The sequence below is a fragment of the Orbicella faveolata genome, unplaced genomic scaffold, assembly GCF_042242905.1.
Source record: "Orbicella faveolata isolate gen_17 unplaced genomic scaffold, um_ofav_v1 contig_2, whole genome shotgun sequence".
Taxonomy (NCBI): domain Eukaryota; kingdom Metazoa; phylum Cnidaria; class Anthozoa; order Scleractinia; family Merulinidae; genus Orbicella; species Orbicella faveolata.
Window position 1 is genome coordinate 3,462,501 of NW_028301547.1, and position 20,000 is coordinate 3,482,500.

At 41.2% G+C, this 20,000-nt stretch overlaps 2 protein-coding genes across 2 annotated transcripts in view; both read right to left on the minus strand.

Moving 5' to 3' along the window:
- Positions 1 to 14,504, minus strand: part of LOC110045728 (sodium-coupled monocarboxylate transporter 1-like) — a 14,817-nt gene extending 313 nt beyond the window's left edge. The window contains exons 1-15 of the mRNA XM_020751349.2: positions 13,934 to 14,504; positions 12,798 to 12,863; positions 10,693 to 10,744; positions 9,846 to 9,913; positions 9,222 to 9,376; positions 8,217 to 8,357; positions 7,420 to 7,549; positions 7,192 to 7,280; positions 6,566 to 6,678; positions 5,199 to 5,269; positions 4,661 to 4,747; positions 3,010 to 3,260; positions 1,269 to 1,372; positions 349 to 491; positions 1 to 134 (exon numbers count right to left, since the gene is read on the minus strand). The exon at positions 1 to 134 is cut by the window's left edge and continues 313 nt beyond it. Of these exons, the coding sequence (XP_020607008.2) occupies positions 27 to 134; positions 349 to 491; positions 1,269 to 1,372; positions 3,010 to 3,260; positions 4,661 to 4,747; positions 5,199 to 5,269; positions 6,566 to 6,678; positions 7,192 to 7,280; positions 7,420 to 7,549; positions 8,217 to 8,357; positions 9,222 to 9,376; positions 9,846 to 9,913; positions 10,693 to 10,744; positions 12,798 to 12,863; positions 13,934 to 14,275 (1,920 nt within the window). The 5' untranslated portion in view covers positions 14,276 to 14,504 and the 3' untranslated portion in view covers positions 1 to 26. The remainder of the gene's footprint in view (positions 135 to 348; positions 492 to 1,268; positions 1,373 to 3,009; positions 3,261 to 4,660; positions 4,748 to 5,198; positions 5,270 to 6,565; positions 6,679 to 7,191; positions 7,281 to 7,419; positions 7,550 to 8,216; positions 8,358 to 9,221; positions 9,377 to 9,845; positions 9,914 to 10,692; positions 10,745 to 12,797; positions 12,864 to 13,933) is intronic.
- A 162-nt stretch (positions 14,505 to 14,666) lies between these two features.
- On the minus strand, positions 14,667 to 18,995 carry LOC149111626 (uncharacterized). Its single transcript, XM_089288840.1, has 2 exons — positions 18,513 to 18,995; positions 14,667 to 16,373 (listed from the first exon to the last, which is right to left on the minus strand). Exons 1-2 carry the CDS (start codon positions 18,528 to 18,530, stop codon positions 15,933 to 15,935), a joined length of 459 nt encoding a protein of 152 aa, XP_089144966.1. The 5' UTR covers positions 18,531 to 18,995; the 3' UTR covers positions 14,667 to 15,932.
- Between the last annotated feature and the right edge of the window lie 1,005 nt (positions 18,996 to 20,000).

The following is a 20,000-nucleotide window of genomic DNA, read 5'->3' on the forward strand; positions in this document are numbered from 1 at the left end:
GGAGTACTTAATTTCAGTTGAAACATTCAGAACACTGTTTCGTTTTGTTCGGTTACTTCCTCATCCAGGATACTGTGCCCGCGGTGTTTTCTAAGCTTTCCATGATCATCCTCACAAGCGCCAACTACGACTTCCTAACAAAACAAATGAACAAGGGAATAAATACAAAGGTAACAAAACAATTTTATTTTCTGGTGTACTAGCTTACAAAAAAAAAAGAAAAAAGAAAAAAAAACATATAAAAAGCTAACTAAGTAAGAGGGTGTCGAGGAGATTTAATTTTCTGCTAGCTGAGAATTGGCTAAAAGTTGTATTGCCAGCTGATAATATATATACAGTGTATAGTACCCTGTGAGCAAAATCCTTCAGTTCAGGTTGACTTTCATCAATTTCCCAGGAGAACTTGTGATCTGGCAAAAACCCATATAACCACTCCTTCAGCGGGAAAAGCAGCCTGGGATCGATTTCTCTAGCGCGGTCTTCTTTGGTTTCTAAGGAGGGAAAAATAGCGTAAAATATTCGTATCTAAGGAATTGTTCGCACCAAGTTAATTCAAAATTAATAATTAATCAATCCTTGTATAAATCGCTGCGCCCGCAGTACGAGAGCGGCAGTCAAAACCGAGCTGTCCTACCTAAACGAAACGATAATAGTCTTTTTTCTTAAGGCAGCTAAAAAAATAATTAAAGACAATGCTAAAGTTGCTTTGGTCTCTCCTAATACTTAACTCCACAATTCTGGGTTTAATTTGACGAGCAACAACACATTTTGTTCAAAATAACACAACTATTATCCTACTTGGCGGCACTCGATAGACTACGAGCTAATTGCCGGAAGCGGACGACCCATTTTGGCGTCAAATTACATGTAAAAGCTTGAATATTTTTCACATTATACAATTTGATATGGTTTCTGAAATTATAAATCCCTTTTCGTGAATATGCAATGCCGTCTCCAGTGAGAAAAGTTGCCCGACTTCAATGCCTTTCCTGTTGACATATATTGACGTCAAGACAGAACATTTTTTCCCGCCTGCTGAACCCTGATTGCTCAATTCAAATTTCAGGCGCACCAGCCGTATGCAAGGTGTTATTTTGCAAAAATAATAGCAAACCAAACAAGGAGTAGAGAAAATAACCCGACAAAATGACCCGGACCAGCGCTCCAACTTGGAACACTTGAGAGTTAAACGCACCTACCATTGTTCACCGGTAGGTAAAATCTATAATATATAAATCTATAATATCTATAAAATTTTGCGTACTTACCAAAAGCAAAGCTCACCAAGATTCCCACGACAAATGACGTCAGTACAGAAATAGCACTGAACCACAGGTACGAGATGTGATAAAAATCATCTGCGATAGCAACACTGTGGAGAGAATATTGAAATAGAGAGCTTTTCAGTTCGGCGTAGTGTGGGTATTGTCACAACAAATCACAACATAAGAAACAACACAGTCTCAATGAACCAACAAGAACGCGAAGCAAATGCACGTAACCGGTGCCAAGGGCATCTGATTGTTTGAATAAGTGAAGCCGGAGAGATTTTTACATAACCGTCAAGTCATAACCGTATGATAGAGCGGGGTTTTCAATGGACCTTTCGGCGATACGGCGGCCATTTTGAATTCTGCTGATTCAAATAGCTATTATGAGATGCTCAGGGGCCAAATTAGTTGTGTTTGTCTCCTAAGCATCCCATAATAGCTATTTGAAACAATAGAATTCAAAATGGCCGCCGAATCGCCGAAAAGGTTCACTGAGTGTCGATTACTTTGATTTTGTGGACTGCGCAATAACTACCTGGAAGGAAGGGGGGGGGGGGGGAGGGGGGAGGGGGGGCGAGGCTGGGAAATGGATGAAATATGCCCCAAAACTAAGTCATACCCCGCTCTTCTTAAACATAAATTAATTTCAACCTCTCCCCCTCACATAATGATAATATTAAGGCTAACACCTCCGCTTTGAAAAAAGTGTCCTCCCACTGATTCCCTCATACCTAGTTTACTTGTTGGAGTTCTTCCTCCGGTACAAACATCACTTCAAATGACTCCTCGATGTATGTCAAAGAGTCATTTGAAGAGTCATCAGAATCGCTGGACTCTGAGCTTGTGTCGTCTTCGCATGAACTGGGAGATTCCTCATCTTCTACAGCATCTCTGGCACTTAAGTTCCCACGTGCGTGGGTGAGAACTCGATCAATCAACTCAGTCTTGCTTCCACTTATCTTAAGACCTTTTTGCTTTAGATACATTTTCAGCTGCTTGTTGGTAAGTGCTTTTACATGTTTTTCAACTGTCCAAGAAATAAGCGGAAGAGTCTTCCTTTCTCTTACTCTTTTTTTTGGCTTTTGCATCATGGAATTCAAGGTGCTGTACATAACTTTTACATGCAGTCTCGTCCACGTTGTACTGGGAACACACCTCTGGCAGAGACCTCTCTTCAGAAGAGGACAATTTTCCCTCATTGAACAATCTCTTTATCTGGACACTTGGGAGAAACTTGTCGATCTGGTCTCCAGTGGACGTTACCGTAGTGAATGGTAAGTACTTTCCAGGCGAAGTAGCATCTAGGGTTGGAACTGGAGAACGTTGGTCAGGAACACCTCTTGTCCAACCTTCATTAAGTCATCTATCGCACGTTGGAGTGCAGGAAAACTTAAGTTACTCAAGGAAGTACTGCCCCTGACGAACATGGTCTTCTTTTAATTTCTGAAGCTTTTCAAACAAGGCATTCCCACACATATTAAATTTTACATCCAATCCCCCCCTCTCTCTCGTCTACCCCCCCTCTAATTTTCCAACCCCCTCCCCCATCCAGGTAATTATTGCACAGTCCCTTGGTTTTGAATTTACTACGGTTTGAGATTGGCTGAGTAGTCTCAGTGGTAAGTAATTAGTCTTACGACACTCGATTGAATGATGCTCTAACAGACCAAACTAAACTCCATTTAGTCCTATCACCAATGTTTACCACCTGCATTATTTAAAGAAAGACGTTTCTTACCCATGAGGCTCATGAAGATTGTAGACGTATCCATCTCCATACTCGTCGAGGATTTCCATCGAGTAGTTGTATTGTTTTGCAGTGACGTTGACACCCGCCGAGGCGTTCGTGGTGTAATAGACAGCATCCTTATAAAACTGGCAGTCCCTAACCGAGGTGGTGCCAGGGTATTTATTGGGAGGGTAGAAAACTGAACCCAAGAACACCCAGGAGGTCAGCGCCGCTCCAGTGAAAACACCAGCGTACGCACCCTGTGGCAGAGTTGTTGAAAAGTAGGCATCCTGTTAGCTTGGCATGAGTGCAAAAGACGAAAAACTCAAAATAATTGCTGCTTGTTTGAGAGGCTTTTCAAAGTAAAGAAGAATGGCGTTTTCGTTGTTGGAATATCTTTTTTCGTTTTAGATATATTCACGTTTTTGTATTATGCAAATGAGGAAAGTGATGATGTCATAGGTGGTTAATCCAAAACAGCACAACACTCAATCGGGAATAATTGTAGAAATATTAAAGCAGTGTTCTTCAAACTTGGCAACAGCAATGTACATTACAAAAGAAACAGAATGACACCTACTACGCTGTTGCCATGGCAACACTCTTGGCTCCAGTCTCTTTCTGTGAAAAACCAAATATCCCCATTTGCAACCTTCTAAAGTGGGACAGAGGGTCTTGTTCGGAACACACATGGTTCCCATATTGTCTTAACTCTCCCTATTAGATTGGTGGGAGTGGATGATCCTTGTTTAAGATAAAATCTGGAAATTTTAGTCTTAATTAAAACAGACTCAGCGGCATAACTGTTGTCATGGCAACAGCACGACGAGTGTCATTATGTTTCTTTTGTGATGTACATTGCTGTTGCCAAGTTTAAAGAACGCTGCTTTAATATTTCTAGAGTTATTCTCGATTGAGTGTTGTGCTGTTTTAGTGGAACCACCTATGACGTCATCACTTTCCTTACAAAAACGTAAATATCTCTAAAACGAAAAAAGATATTCCAAAAGGGAAAACGCCATTCTTCTTTACTTTGAAAAGCCTTTCAACTAAGCAGCAAATATTTTTTACTTCATAGGCACTTTAAGATTCTCTGATTGGATGTTGCTCGCGTTTCAATTTTCGCGCCCAAGTAGTAACCAGTCAGAGACGCTATACAGATCTTTGAGGAGTTACGTCATCAGTATGTCTTTTTTTGGTCAAATTCCAGACGTCTCTAGCCTCCTTCCCAGACGTTCTGATTGCTCGTCACGTACTCCGCGCCAACCTCAGGGAAAAAAGATTGCGTGACGAGCCCGTAGAGCGTCTGCACAAGAGACTAAGACGGTTCTCGAGTGGGCAAATATTAAACACGTGAGAAGAGTTTAAAATGGCTAACATCGTATGTAAGAGGATTTAAACCGAAAATTCACAGTATTTGGAGCTTTTCCAAATCTCTTGACCGCGTTTCAACTTTTCGTTGTTTCAATGAAGTAAATTCCTAGCGCCAAACGATAACAGGGACACATTTAAAATAGCACGCTTAAGCATCAAGATGAGCTTAAGGATCCGCAATAACAGCGGGGTTTGCATATCGTCGTTTTGTTATTCGTTATTTCTGGTTTAATATCTCGATGCCTCAGATGTTTTCGAATAACAACTCTACCTCACATCCACTCACCTTTGCATTTGCTCGGCGCACAAACATTCCCAGCAGAAAAATGCCAAGTAATGGCCCACCACAGATCCCGAAAATACTGTAGGCAAGCTAACGAGGTAATCAAAGAAACAATTTCACTTTCAGTCAGTATATACGGAGCGACTTTTTTTCAATGACTTAATGGCCTCGGGTGGAAATCCAATAGAAGTACAGTTTGGATTTCCGATAATTGTGAAATTTTTGGCATAAAGGTTCCTAAAAATAAATGAAATGCAGTAATGTTTTTGTGCAAAGTCTTTTATTAAAGTACTCTGGCAAAGAAGGCAAGAAATTCATAAGTATAGTCAGAACGCGTTGCGCTGCGCTGCTCTGCTCTGCTCCGCTCTACTCTGCTCCGTTTTGCTTGCTTTGCCACACCAGCACACATGCACTGTAGTACGTTTAGTAATTGATCAATCCTCTTTGGTTAACATTCCGAAGTGCCGTGAGACTTCAAGTGAAATCAAACTTTTTTTTTATTTTTATGAATAGCTACATGTTAATAGAAATCAACGCTTACCTGCAAAACCATAGTTCCAACATACTTGACTACAAACGCTCCAGCGATCACGATCACACCAAATGCCAACGCTTGAAAAAAAAAATTAAACGTCAAACATCCATTTAGATTGCGATTGCCCTATAGAAATCGTCGCTATAACAATCTGTTTTGGTTACATGTTTCACAGTTACATAATTTCCCCGTAAATCCTCAAATTAGCGCCCCCCCCCCCCCCTTCGAGTAAGCGCCCTTCAAATAAGCGTCCCTCCTATCAGTCAAAATTAAAACAAGCGACGCCCCACCCTCCCCGTCGAATAAGCGCCCCCTGCCATCTCCTCATTTTGTGGACGAGTAATGAGACAACAAAGGATGTATAGTTTTGGTCTTGTAGAATTAGATATGTACAATGTTTTAGTTTGTGAACACGTTAAGTTTGGAAAAAAATCACAAGTACTAACGGTGCCGCGATTTAATTTTAAGATCAGATTTTCATGTCGATAAACAGGCTATGTTGGTGATTATGCGCAGATGATTAAGCACACCCTCCCCCCGTCTTCTCGTAAATTTGAAATAAGCGCTCCGGGCGCTAATTCGAGGATTTACGGTGCATATATCTGCGCGACCTCGAAGAAAACATGCCCTCTAGGCTTTTACTTAGACTCGCTTAGCCAGCTCTCTAAAACCTAACGAGACTCCGTCAAGGCCGGGCTGGGGGGAAATGGCACTGGCCAAACTACTGGTGGTTTGCTCCATAGCGGCCAGCGGCCAAAAGAAGGACGATGGTATGGTGACTTTTAGTGACACCTTTACTTAGCCAAACTTGCGTTTTTAGTGCTAAATAACATTGATTCTAACTATGTGGCTGGGCACTGCTCAGTTGTTGAATACTGCCTAAGGTTCTGTATTGGGAGGGACCCTGCTGGAGAGGCATATGCCAAGTAGTGCGTGACGGGCCAATCTCCTTGCCGTTGTCTTGAGTTCTCTGCGGGCATGTTTTTGCGAATACGGTCAGATATACACTAAAGAGGAAACTAGACAAAATCTAATATAAATTGCTATAGTGAAAAACGAGTTTGTTTTGCGTAAAAGCCAACACCCAAGTAAAGCAGACTAGCGAACGAACGATTACTCATATGGCCTCGTCGTGAGGCAAGGGCTGTGAGGCAGAGGCCCAAAGAAACCAAGAAATGGCCCCTTGAAATTACAGACAACAAAGAGTTTAAGTTAGTCAGTAAATAAACCATTCTTTTGCGTCGTGCAGCCTGCATTCTTGTAACTCGGTGTTGTTTACCCGAGGTTTGTTTGTTACTGGTTTGTCGTTCAATGTTTGTAAACTTATTATTTCACTTAACTCAGTTATGCTACACAGGCGCTAGGTGACTAACCGATGATCTTGCAAATTTTAGCGGCATCCGAGTCGGTCAGATCTTTCATTCTCTTCTTGATGATGTCCTCTAGAACCACCAGTGACATGGCATTAAGAGCCGATGATCCCGTGCTTTGGGATAAACAAAATTATATAACTCCATTCAGGTTTGAGTGTTGATTCCTTTAGCCAGTTATTTTTATTTATTTGGCCCAGTGGTTAGGGCGTCGGACCTAAAATCTTGAGGTCGCAGGTTCAAGTCCCCCTCTGACCACTTAGCTGGAGTTGTTTCTCGGTAGACCCTGGTTCAACTCCTCGGTCACGCATGTAAATAGCCAACTGGTCTTCCTCCTGCCAGCTAGGATTTTTAAGCCTATTATGCCTACCTAAAATATTTGATTTCGTTTTTCATCTAAGTGGCATGCCTGAGAATTAGCTCCCTTAGTAGGGTGGGGAAGAGAGATCCTTGCAATAGGAGTTGGAAGCATGTATTTCCAGGACTTATCCAGAAAAGAATTTTACCGCCCTCCTTCGTTCCTTAAACTTTTCCAAGCGATCATGTTTCTAAATCCTCCTAGGAACACTTCCGATTTGGACTCGTCTTCCATTAGCCCACCCCCCACCCCCACTACACAGATACGTTACCTTAGAGCCCCTGCATACAAACAGGCCGTGAACATTCCCGGCAGACCCTTCAGGTTGTGAAGCTTGTTGATTACAAAGTATGGCAGCGTCTGTGATGAGAAAGGCATGAGGAAAACGTGAATATTACAGAACGGTTCTTACGTAAATCGTTAGAGAACAATCCAAATTTGTGTCATTTTACAGCTTTTGGGTGAATGGCATTGATATATAGTGCTATGGTATTTTTACCTGGTCATTGCTGGTAATTTTGCCAGACTTTATAAGGTCACACCCCGAGTACACAGCGAAAATAACGAGTCCGTCCAAACAACATAGGGTGACGATGACAATAAGACCAGGAACGTTCATCCACACGGCCCTTAAAAAAAAAAAAAAAACTGAGTACAAGAGAGATTGAAGGGAATAAGGTTAAATCGTAAATCATTATATTCTCATCGAAAATATGGTAATTCACTGCCCAGACAAGGCTAAGATATTGCTGGGAAGATTAAGCCTGGTTTGGAGGGGGGGGGGGGGGGGGGGAATCGCACAACAGAGATACCGTATTTATTCGATTAGCCGCCCTGGGCGCTTATTAAATTTTTGGACATTGCAATTGAGAGTGGGCGCTTATTCGAGGTGTGCGCTTATTGGAAGCTAGGCGCTGATTAAATTTTCAAACACTTAATACAACTTATCACTGTGTAGCTTGCCGAAAGCGGCAGAAAACCTGGTCAAAAGCACAAATATAGTCAAGGTAGGTCCCCTCAGGACTTACGGGTAATCGAAGTCTATTCATTGGGGCAATAGAGGATGATAGCATTGCGTATGAACGCGTTTTGTGGACATTTCAGCAGTTAGAATACCCTACTTTATTCCTAGTGTAAATTGCAAGTAGGTAAAAAACAAATTAAAATACTTAATTGTTAACAAAAATATTTCCGTTATCACTCGAAGCACCCACTGAGGAGGGGCAAGAGTAAAGGAAGATAAACCTTGTTTCCAATTGGAAAGGCTGAACAGTATTCATTTAATTTGTTCGTTACCATTTCGCGTCTTTCAAGGATCTTATGGCGAGAAAACGCTGGACTGCCGTCTGGCTTACAGTCCACACAGGCATGGCAGTGAAGGCTCCACCAATAGTTAATGTCCAAAACGTGTTTCGCACCTTGGGGTCTGGATTAAAGCTGGAACGATATAAACGCACACTTAACAAATGAACGAATCAATCAATCGATCGATCAGTTAAGCGATCAATCAATTAATCAAGCGACAATTAACTTATAATTAGGACGCCTAAGATTGGGGACCGACTCTGTGGGTAAACAGCGCACACTCCCCAAAGTTTTTGGCCGGGGTGTCAGGCCCGAACCTTGAAACCTGGGGGGGTTTCTCGTAGGAGCCGTAAAGTTTTCGCACCCGGAAAGTCATGGCAAAATCTCAAACCTTATGATTACAGAGCTGTTTTATTCACAGATTCTTAATATGAACAGAGGTTCTCTTCATACAAGGAGTTTTTAGGTACAGATGAACTAAAAATGGCTTTACGGGCCCGAAAAGTTCCCGGTGCTTTCGAGAAACAGGCCTCTGTACCCTGTTTCGGACCAAAACCTGTGACTTTCCCTAACCTATTTCAGACCTGAGCTAAAAGCCGACACCCCATTTCAGACCTCCCAAATTAGTGCACGGCTCCATTGTATGAAGGCAGCGAACCAGGCATGGTTTCCATTTACATGAGCATTTGAGAGGGACTACAAATTTGCCAATGTTAATGCGGAAAAAATAGTTCCTCGTGAGCAAAAAACACAATGCTAAGCCAGAGTGAAAAGATACCTTATTTCAGACCAAAATGGGAAAAATCTATGCCCTTTCTCAGGCCATAACTGCTCAAAAGCCACACCCTTTGGGGCCGCACCTGCCTATATAGTGCATATAAGGGGTTACGGAGGGGGGGGGGGGGGGGGACAAAATCAGCAAACTGGTGTGAACGGGGGTACAGATAGGATTGACACTGAGTAATGCTAATGAACTAAATAACAAGTTGTACTTACTCGAAAAACGTGGTCCTATTAAAGTGCTCGTTGATTTCCCACACTTTACTCAAACCTCCGACTTCAACACTGCCGATGACTGCAACTGTAATGAGACCTCCGACCATCACTGCGGACTGAAACACGTCAGTCCACACTACGGCTTTCAGTCCACCCTGAAGGAAAATCAGAAAGAGGGCGTTTATTGGAATAAAGGCGCTAAATAGAATCATTGCAGTAAGTGTTTAACTTAACGAACCATACTCAAATATAAATAAATATATAATTTAACCGTTGCGTTAATTGGGAACAGTCTGTAAATAATTAGACAAATCTTGCAAATATATCATAAACTATAAAGAAAAAAAAATATTTCAAATGGAACATAAAATACTAATTATAAGAACCCCAATTGGTGGGAGGTTGACCAGTTGGCTATTTACACAACTTGGTCGAGGAGTTGAACTCAAGACTACCGAGAGAAAATACAAATGACGGTCGGTAGGGTGAAGACTGTGAATTGAACCAGGGACCTCCAGAGCTCAAATCCAGCGCCCTAAACCACTCGGCAACGTCGTGACAAACTCTTAGTTTGCATGCGCGCTTTCATTAACTGATAAGTTGTGTTGTCAAACGCTTACTCACCAGACTGGTGTAAAAAGTACAAACGACCCCAGTGGTGAGGATAGAAGCGGTCAGTGGAATACCAGCAACTGCAAAAGAGAAAGAAACCGAGCGTGTGAGAAAACCTACTTTCCTGTGTTTCACATGATACCGATTCTCAAAAATGAAATTAAAAGAAATGATGTATAGCAATCTGTTAAGAAAATGACTTGGATAAAAATGCCAATCATTAACAAGCGTTTTAACTTAACATGGATTGTACACATGGGAGAGCTTTGGTGGTATACTGGTTTATAAACGCGCTGGAAGTCATGATTAAGCAGCTTGGGTTCGAGCCTTGGTCGGAATCACTCTGTTGTGCTTTGGGCAAGACACTTAAATCTAACCGTGCCCTGCTAAAGTGCATAAACAGATACCGGCGAATTTAATACCGGGTGGGGGGACGGGTATAATTCCATTCAGGAAGGAGTAGAAATACTACCCAGAAGAAACCCAAGTCTCTTCCTGCCATTCAGGCCTGCACGACAAAGAGAGTAGAGGACTTTTTTACATTTAAATATTTTATGTGACTCAGTTGATAGTATCACTGTTATACTTGTAAACATGCAGGCCTGCACGACAAAGAGAGTAGAAGACTTTTTTTACATTTAAATATTTTATGTGACTCAATTGATAGTACCACTGTTATATTTATAAATTACTGTACTTTAGATAATTTAAGATTGTAAAATGTACTCGTTCATTCAGTTGTTTTACGAGAGTTTTAATAAACTACTTTACCCACAAACACCTTAACAAGTATGTAACGGTGGAATGCAATAATTGGCACGATGCATACTTTAATTTCAGTCTAAACATAAGAACTTACCAGCCTCTAAAGCAAGCGAAGGTGCGTAGAGGACCACGAATAAATAAAGGGTCTACCAAAACAAGACAGAACATGGCTTAGACTTATCATCGTTGCTGTTCATTATGGTAAATTACTACCTCTTACTAGCCACTCAGCTGTGTTCCATTAAAAATCCACGAATCTGATTGTTTCTCTTGATGACAAATTCGCTCTTCGCCGGTCGCGCGTTTGCTCCCAACGTGAGCCTGCTCGCAGGCTACAATTTAACAATCGCTATTGGTATCGACGGACAAAAATCTCTAAAAATCGATAATTCCTGTCTCAATAAAATCATCGCAGACAAATGTTGTTAATCATTTTGTCAGTGTAACTTGAAAAAGGACAAAAGTTTCCGATAACAATCTATGAATCTATCGTTGTCGATTTCAATCGGCAATCGGTAACAAATATACAACTTTTGTTCTTCATCGACGTTCATTGATTGACTACGCCTGGAGATAGAAAACGATCGCGCGCATTGGGCTTAAAGGAGCTAATTCACAGTTTGCGCATATTGAAAAGTTCAGCCTCAATTTTTCAAATTCGTCGTTTGTAATCCGTGTTAATCTCCTCCATCCTTAGCCATCCTTGTTCCTTTATGGTTTATCATTATCCCTTTGGTGTTTTTCTATCTTATTAAACTGTCATTTTCAGGTTTCCTACCATTTAAAGGAAATTTTGTACTTCGCCAAAATAACTCAAAATACCGCGAATGAGCTCGTTTAAAAATACCCCAAATCGTAAGTTTATGGAGTAATTATTTTAAGTGTCTACTGACATAAAACAATTATACTACTAGCCCTCGTTTTCCATGAGCGAATAGTCAGCTAGGCTGGGCGTCGTTGACTATACGCTCATAGAAAACGAGGACTCGTAGTCCAATCGTTAATTAGGAGGGGGACATGGGGAGGTTCTGAACACCGCAACACCGCAAAAAAAAAATTAACGAACACCGCATCACCGCAAGAAAAGTCAACAAAACACCGTCACCGCAACACGTATTTTTAGCACCGTGATGCGAGTCTACACTGAAGATAATACCTTTATACTTCAACAATTTTCCACAAAATAAGCACATCACAACGCTTTTCATTGCACATATGTCGATACTGCTGATGCCTGTAAATCCGCTTTCTTGCTCTTGTGAAGAAACCTTGCGCTAAGCTAGGAAGCGCACGAAGAAAAAAGAGCGGAGCCTCGAGAGTTACCCCAGATCCCTCTCTTCTTCTACTTCGCTCACAGTTTCTTGGTGTATAAACCCACTGATTGAAGCCCCATCTGGACTGAAAGTATTGCTTTCCGGAGTTAGCTGCGTTTGCGCTCGATATCGATAATCGAAGGTCAAGAAAGTCGCAGGACCTTGGAGCGGGTATAAACCGGTATCAGAATGACCTCTAGACGAAGTCGAATAGCAAAAGGAAAAAAATTGTAAACGTGTGTAAGTTACAACGCTTCCTTAGCTTAGAAAGACTTCTTTCTTCCCTGCCGACACGACATCTGAATATATTTTGTGGCCGGTAGTTTTCGCCGCCTTTTCCTTTTTTCGTAAGAAGAAGCTGTGCGGTCAATAATACATTATATTCGGCCTTGGCGTTTCCAGAATTTCCAGGATTGTTTCTGTCCTCGCTCCTCCACGTGTCTACCGAACACTGAGCTCCGGGTGGCAGAGGTCGAGTTACTTGACAAGTTACGTATAAATAAAAACAGCTTCGGATTGGCAGCCGAAGCACATTGAAGATTGCCTGGAAAGTGATGGTCTGTATTTGGTTACAAATTATTAACCTCAGTGGTACGTGTTTGTCATAAATTAGCATGGGTTAACGAAGTTTACATGCTACATTTAGGTCAAATTTAGGTTTGAGAAAGGTTAATCAAAACACCCCAGCACCGCAAACAATTTCATTTCACCGAACACCGCAGCGTGAAAAACACAAACATCGCACACCGTAGGGTTTGAGATCACCGCAACACCGCAAGTTGAGATTCTATTCACCGCATCACCGCATTAAAAAATTATCAACACCGCAACACCGCAAATCCTCACGTCCCCCTCAATTAGAAATCCAAGAAGTTTCAATACTTACGTATTCTAATATGAAGAACACACAACCCACCATCCTTACCCCAACGCTGAACCTCCTTTCGAGGTACTGTCAACAAAAGAGGAAAAAATAAATGTATACATTAATTGTTAAGGATCCTTTATTTGTTCCAATTTCCCCGCACGAGAGAGGTAAGATCGAACAGAGGACAATTAAGAACCTTTAACCGTAACTGAAAACCGTTCAAGAAAAGCCTCTTGAGTTTCATTTCCACCTGTAGTTTTGTTTTTGTTACAGCTCGCAGGCACTAGTCACGCAATCGCTAATCCTGGATTCTATAGGAAGGAAGATTGCGTGACAAGTTAAAAGACGGTCTGCGTTGGAAGCTACAGCTGTGTAAATCAGTTCGTGTAAATGTTTGTTTCCGAATCCTTTTGGTTTGTTTGTTACGAGACAAGCAATTACTAAACATCTCTAATATGTCACTTCGCCTTCCCGTCTCCTAATCTGCCCTAGAGGCACGCGCAGAACAAGAGACAAATCCTATTGAAACTGAAAACAAACAAATTGCCCATTGTATTCTAATATCCGTTCAGCAGGAATTCAATTACCTTCTTATCTACACAAATATTTCACGTCCTAGTCCATAAATAAAATAAACATTTAAACATTTAAAAGTACTAAGCTAAAACAGAACTAAACTTATAAAACTTGAGATAAGGTAACGTTCCCCAGATCAAAAGGTTTTCTTTCTTTTCTTTTCCCAAATTCCGGCGACGGTGAACATGCAGCGTGTAAATATTTTCACACTGTGAAGTAAACGTTTTGGAAACGCGTAATTCTCTAGCGAAATTACGGCGATAGGGAAATCGGTGAAGCAATGAAATGTCCTGATGCACCACTCGTCTTTCCAAGTGTGGACCTCGACAGAAACTCGCGCGTTGGCGCGTAATCTATCCTGATGTTGGCACCTAAATAGATTTATTTTTGCCTCTACAAGCACATGTGCGGGACAGGCGATGTTCCGGTATTTCGGTAACTCGCGAGGACATATCTTCTCTCAAAACTTTTGTTTTGCATCGGGATAACCGCCTTATCGCTCACCGAAACGCCCTCACTGCAAGTCAGCTGCATAATCGCGCGCTTAACTCGTGTTCTTTTACATTTTACAGACTAACCTCATTAGCACAGGTGATATTCACTCTCCTGAACATCGGCACGAAAATGACGGCCACGGTAAAGCAGATGATAAAGTAAGAGATGATAAGTACATAGTACTGGGCTCCATAGGTGTAAATCTCGGACGGTACCCCGAGAAGCGTTATGGCCGAGAGATACGACACCAGAAGGGATATCGCGACAGGCCAGTTTTTCATTTGTCGGTCTCCCAGAAGATATTCAGCAGTTGTCTTCTGTTTCCCTCCAGGTCCGCAACCATACCATACTCCGATTAGCGCCGAAATCAGCAACATCACGGAGAAAACAACATAGTCGATAATGCTGAAGCGTTCGTCAGCCATTGTGTCCTATATTGCCGCTCTTTGAAGAACGACTGGAGATTAAATTGACTTTGACTAATCTGCACTTCGTCCAGAAACGTTCACGACACAGAGTCCTACGCGGACTGCAAAAAAGACGGTCTGCAACGTGATTTTGATCTACAAACTAGGCTGGTATGCACAAAGCTGGCTAGATAATCGGTGATTCTACTCCAACTGCAACAACATTCGACGTCTGCACAAGTGTCACCGAATCTGGCAGGTGTCAAATTTAACATTTCTTTGTCACATAGCTAATAACAAACGCTGGAGAAGAGCACCTGCAGAGGTGGGGCAGGTCAGATATTTGGCCAATTACAAAACTGAACCCAAAAACTTGAATTAACTGTAGAGAAGCAAAACTGCAGGCGTATTTTAATGTCACTTTTATTTTACTGTATACTTTTTGCAAAACTCTCTCAGAGTACAGATAATGTTTACCGCAACAAGTCTACAACAATCATATACATCCATTGCAGTCATTGTTCGGATTGTCACGCAACGCAAAAAGAAGAGTGTTGCGTGACAGTTAAATGTCACGCTACTATGAAATACCTGTGACTTGTCAATTACACCAGAGTCGTTGCAATTTCTGTAAATATTTTCAGTTCTCTATTTTATGCCCTTATATTTACATGGAATTTGAGAACTTTCTGTTGTTCCTCGTCGTCCTATTTACTAAAAGATGCAGCTGAGTACATATTCTTAGCGACTCTTATAAATACGGGCCTTGCCTGGAATGAAAAAGTCTTGGCATTTAAAATATATATCCAATAAATACAGGCCGGATATTATCACCTATGATCGTGAGAGTACAAAGTCGTCAGATTTTTCGAGGACCTTCGTCTGAGTTTAACTGACCAATCACAGCAAAGGGCCAATGGGTGCTTACCATTTAGCCAAAAAAATCCGGAAATTTCGGTTGAAAGTAAAACGAAACAGTAATTGTCCGTAAAATCCGTTGGGAAATTATAGACTACCTTAGTCATCTTTTTCCGTTCGGAACGTAACGGCTGAAATTTCCTAGCCATTTGCTTATTTTTTTTTTATTTTCCAGTCTCTAATCAGCCAAAAACAATACCTGGATATAGAATTGTAAATTGTAAGCGCCATCTCGATCGGTTGGTTTGCTGATTTTCGAAAACCCTTACCATAATTCAAATCCATCACGGCAACTGGTTTATTCTGACAAATGGTAAGCACCCAGTAAAAACTGAAAGTAAAAAACAAAGGAACCCGGCGCAAATTGCTGGAAAACACGCAAATGACGCCAGCCTTCCGAACTGTTAGGAAATAGTTAATTCGGGGGGGGGGGGGGGGGGGGCGAACTCCCATATAAAAAGGACAGCGGTGCTCATCGCAAATTTTAATGAAAGAGGTACCGTGAAAGCTCCCGCTGTGAACCTTTTCAAGCTGAATACCCCAAGAGTTAACAAAACTTATATTTGTTTGTTTTTTGTTTTTGTTTTTTTTACCCCTAAAAGGTACAACGAGCAGCCCCGTTCCTTATATACGGGAGTACCCCTCCCCCGGGCAGTTACTGTGCATATAACCTTTTACATTTACGATGATTAAAAGTTGGCATCCGCCGGTGGACGCCAAGTCCACGAAATAAAGTCAGTGTCTGTCTTGCTCTGGATCAAGCACAGCTGCAACCTTGCACGACTGTTTGCCCGGTGCTGGGAAAATACGTTCTGTTCTCTGCGCAAAGGGTGGTGGTATATGTTTGTACATTTTGGAAGCATCCCGTGGTAGTACTCTGCAAACACTCCACAGAAAATGTCGCCGAGTTATCAGCTAGCCTGATGCTTTTGAACGAGCCAGGCTTATAACATGGATTGCTGCTGAGGTCTCTCTTTATCCTCTGAAGATGATGATACTTCATTGCCTTGTCTAGTGTGGCTTTTGTTCCATCGCGTGACATCATCTGCACGTGTCTCTTGTGCCTGCGCGCGCTCAGTCCAAAGAAGTAGTCACTCAATCCTTCGTCATTTTTGTTTGAAAGTCTCTCTGCGAGGCGAGGTCTTCCAAGAACAAGGGTCGATACCAGGTATTGGATAAGAGCGGTGGTAACTAAAATCTAAATAGAAAATACGAAAAAAGATTAACACAAGTTGTTTGATCTTAAGATCTTTTTGGCAACATTACTGAACTTTTTTCGATTAAGTGAATGTAGTACCCTTAACGCGGAGTGTTTAGACGAGAAAATTAGCCACCACACTAGCTGGTGCTAAATGGCTTTGAAACAGTTTGTAAGAGTTCGAAGCGAAAAGTGTAGGTTGCTTATAAGACAATGCGGCAAAAATGGCAGTTTTCACCATCGACGCGATGAATGTGATGTTTGACACTGTACAATGATTACTAAATTTTCCATACATCCTCGACGTAAGAAGCTTACTTCTGCGGTAAACAACTTGCGCTTTGTCTTGAAAAGAAAATTTTGCAAATTTGAGACTTTGGCAACGACAATTTTGGCGGGAACTGTGCGCTAGCTTGTTTCGCTGTTGTGAACTCGCACCTCGTGTCCTCGGCAAACTCAGTCAGCGTTAGATTGTGACAAAATTTGTATCCTTAGACATCAGAGAAGTACCATTCCCCATTGTTAAGTATAGTGCCTCAAGACTGAGACTACAGAATCATCTGTGTACAGCTCACAGCTATTGAACTTGTTTTTGAAACATTTCTTGGAAATAACAAAACTAGTTGTCTGCTCCACTGATGGCACCGTATAACCAACTTTGGGCCTGGGATAAAAAACGGTTCATGAAAGCACGGAGTGGATCTACCAAGCCAATTTAAATTTTTACGATAACTGCAGAAATTCTCGCGTGCTCATTGGCTAATTGCGGGCATTCATATGAATTTATAATTTATGCGTCGCGTCAACGAGCGAGAGCGGACAATTTGACAATTTGTTATCGTAAAAAGAGAAATTGAAGTCAGTTTTTAATGCGTCTGTCCTATTATTGACGATGAATTTCATCATAACATTGTCAAAGTAACTCTGCGGATCGACGAGGCGATAGCCGAGTGTATCCACAGCTACTTTGACAATGTTATGACGAAATTCATGATCAATAGCAGGACAGACGCATGAAAAACTGACGTCAATTTGTTAAGTGGTCAGTCATTTGCTGATACTAATCTGCTTTAAGTTTTGCACGCCCTTCTTTATGGATCTTGCTGTCCTAAGCTCAAAATATATTCTCTCACCCTGTTTATTTTATGTACCGTGCCCCCCGGGTTTGCCCCAGGGCTTCCGACTCGTTATCACGCAGCTTAACGCCAAATACATTGTGTGAAAAATCCTTCTATTTCTTTTGCGTAAAGTTTTTGGTGACATGGACATGATAATTAAAAAGTAAAGGTTATGTCACAGCCAAAACAAAATAAAAAGGAAGAGCAGAACATAATAAAAACAACGACGACGACGATGACAAAAAGATATCTAGTTACATGGAATTCTATATTTTTTATGTGGTCTTCAAAAAAGAGTTTCCCATTTCTTTTCCTTTTTTAAAAAATTATTTCAGTCTTGTTTATACTCTTCCGCATAAGAAACTTAACTGAGAAGGCGGGAAAACAAAGTCACGTACTACGTCCAATTTTACCAACTTGGTTATGATCAATTTCACGTCAACCATTTCCTTAAACATCACTACTTCCTCACTGCCATCTCCCGGGGTACCATCTCGACATCTTTAGTAACCTCTCTGTTTCTCAATGGTTGTACCTATCAAATTACAGAACCACCAAAATGACCACGAGCCTTGGCATTTTCTGTGTCAATCGAAAGAAATGTCAGGAGGAAGTAGAGAGCTTTGGAAAAAAAGAATGAAAAACCCAATGCTCTTGAAATGAAGGATTTAATTTGTGCAAAATTGACAAGTGCAGAATTTATTTTCATGCGTCGTACAAACCCTTTTTCAAGTGACTAGCAAGCTAACAGTGACTAAGAAAGTGTGATAACACGTTACGTTTACGGCGAATGACAAAAATTGCTTCTGATTTGTTTTCCTATTTTTTTCCAATACTTGGATAAATCTAACATGAACAAAAATAGGGAAAAAATATGATATTCGCAGCCAATACACAAATTCGGCTTATCCTATTTAGTTAAGTACCTATATTAGTTTCAAAGGTTAAAGTTTAAACGCACGAAAATGTCGAGGAATTGAATCATGAACCGTGTAAAATTCCAAATTTTCTTCAGACGTACCTGTATTAATGTAGTCATGGTCTGTTCACAAGTTTGAATCCAGTTCACTATTGTTGCTAGATAAAGTTTGAGTTAACTTAGAAAAAATTGCACGCTCCGTTGGAGTTTACGCTGTCCCGGGACAATGATGTCGCGTTTAAGTACAATCAGTTGAAATCGCCGATGATCAAACTCGTAAGCACAGGAGGGTAGATATGGCCGATTTCAGAATGGGCAAGCTGCTGTTCTGTATCCTAAACTGCTTGGAGGATAATGGAGTATGTTCCACTGAAACCTCTTCTTAAATAACACTCGGAGCGTACCGATTACGTAACGTTATTGCTTGAGAACAACTTCCGGACATCTGATCGGTTCAGTCCGTAATTTCTTAATTTTTAGTTGCTCTACGTAGCTCTCCAAACCAATAAAATGATTACACTTGCTACCATCCCTAGCCACAATTTTTGGATCAAATTTTAAGCGAGACCACCTGAACTTCCTCAAATGTTGTTCCCCCAAGGAAATGATTATTTTGCCAGCGTAAATAATTCGAAAAGGCTTGCATTCATTTCCTTGTTTTATTTCTGTTTCCGGCGCCGCTGTTTGAGCTCAAATAAACCTTGGTTTTATTCTTTTTCAGATCCTGCGCCTCTTTTATATAGCTCTAATGGTATTAGCCTCTGCTTTATAATCATTGAGGGAGAAGGGGGGTGGAGGGGCGGGATGTAAAAGGGCTGGCACTCCTGAGTTCAGGTGAAACAATGCAAATTTTGTTTAATTGCTTAAAACTTACTACGTAAAAAACCCGCTTCCCTGTTCATTATCCAGTTCTTATTGAGGTAAAGGTCCATTTTGTTTTACGTAGATACAAACCGTTAGTATCAAGTCATCCCTTCCCCTCTCCTCTCGCGTTTTTAGTAATGACACTTCCACCGTGTACATGACATGCTAAGTCACGGAAATGAGAAGTGGACGAAATATTCACATGTACAAATATGTTTAAGTTAACAAGGTTATTTCCTTTTTTAGCTTACGTACATCTTTTAACCCTGTTTGCCTGAGAATCTGGTGAGTTTTGGTCTCTTGCAAGCGCTCAATTTCAGGGTCAGCCTCGGATTTTTTGTAGATTTTACCAGCTTTTCGGTAATTCTTAACACATACGTGTTTCAACTCCTTTGGAAGTACTTCATTCTGTACGTGCATAACAGGTAGGAGGTCACTAAAAGTTGAACGAGGTCGTTCCTTTCATAGAAATTAGCTGGGACATGTTCGCTTCCTGTTTACAATTATAGCTACTTGATGCGTTCATCTGTCATTCCAATCAATGCTTGGAATGCCCTTCATGTAACGATAAGAGACCGGAAGAAGTTTAATTCACGTAAATTTAGCACAAATTGTTTGGTCTTGTGTAAAAAAACCATTGCTTATACCATGTTTTGTGTTTCAAACCAGCAAAGAATCGAAAAACAAAAAGATCTGTAATGACAAGATCTTTGCTGACCTCAGTGT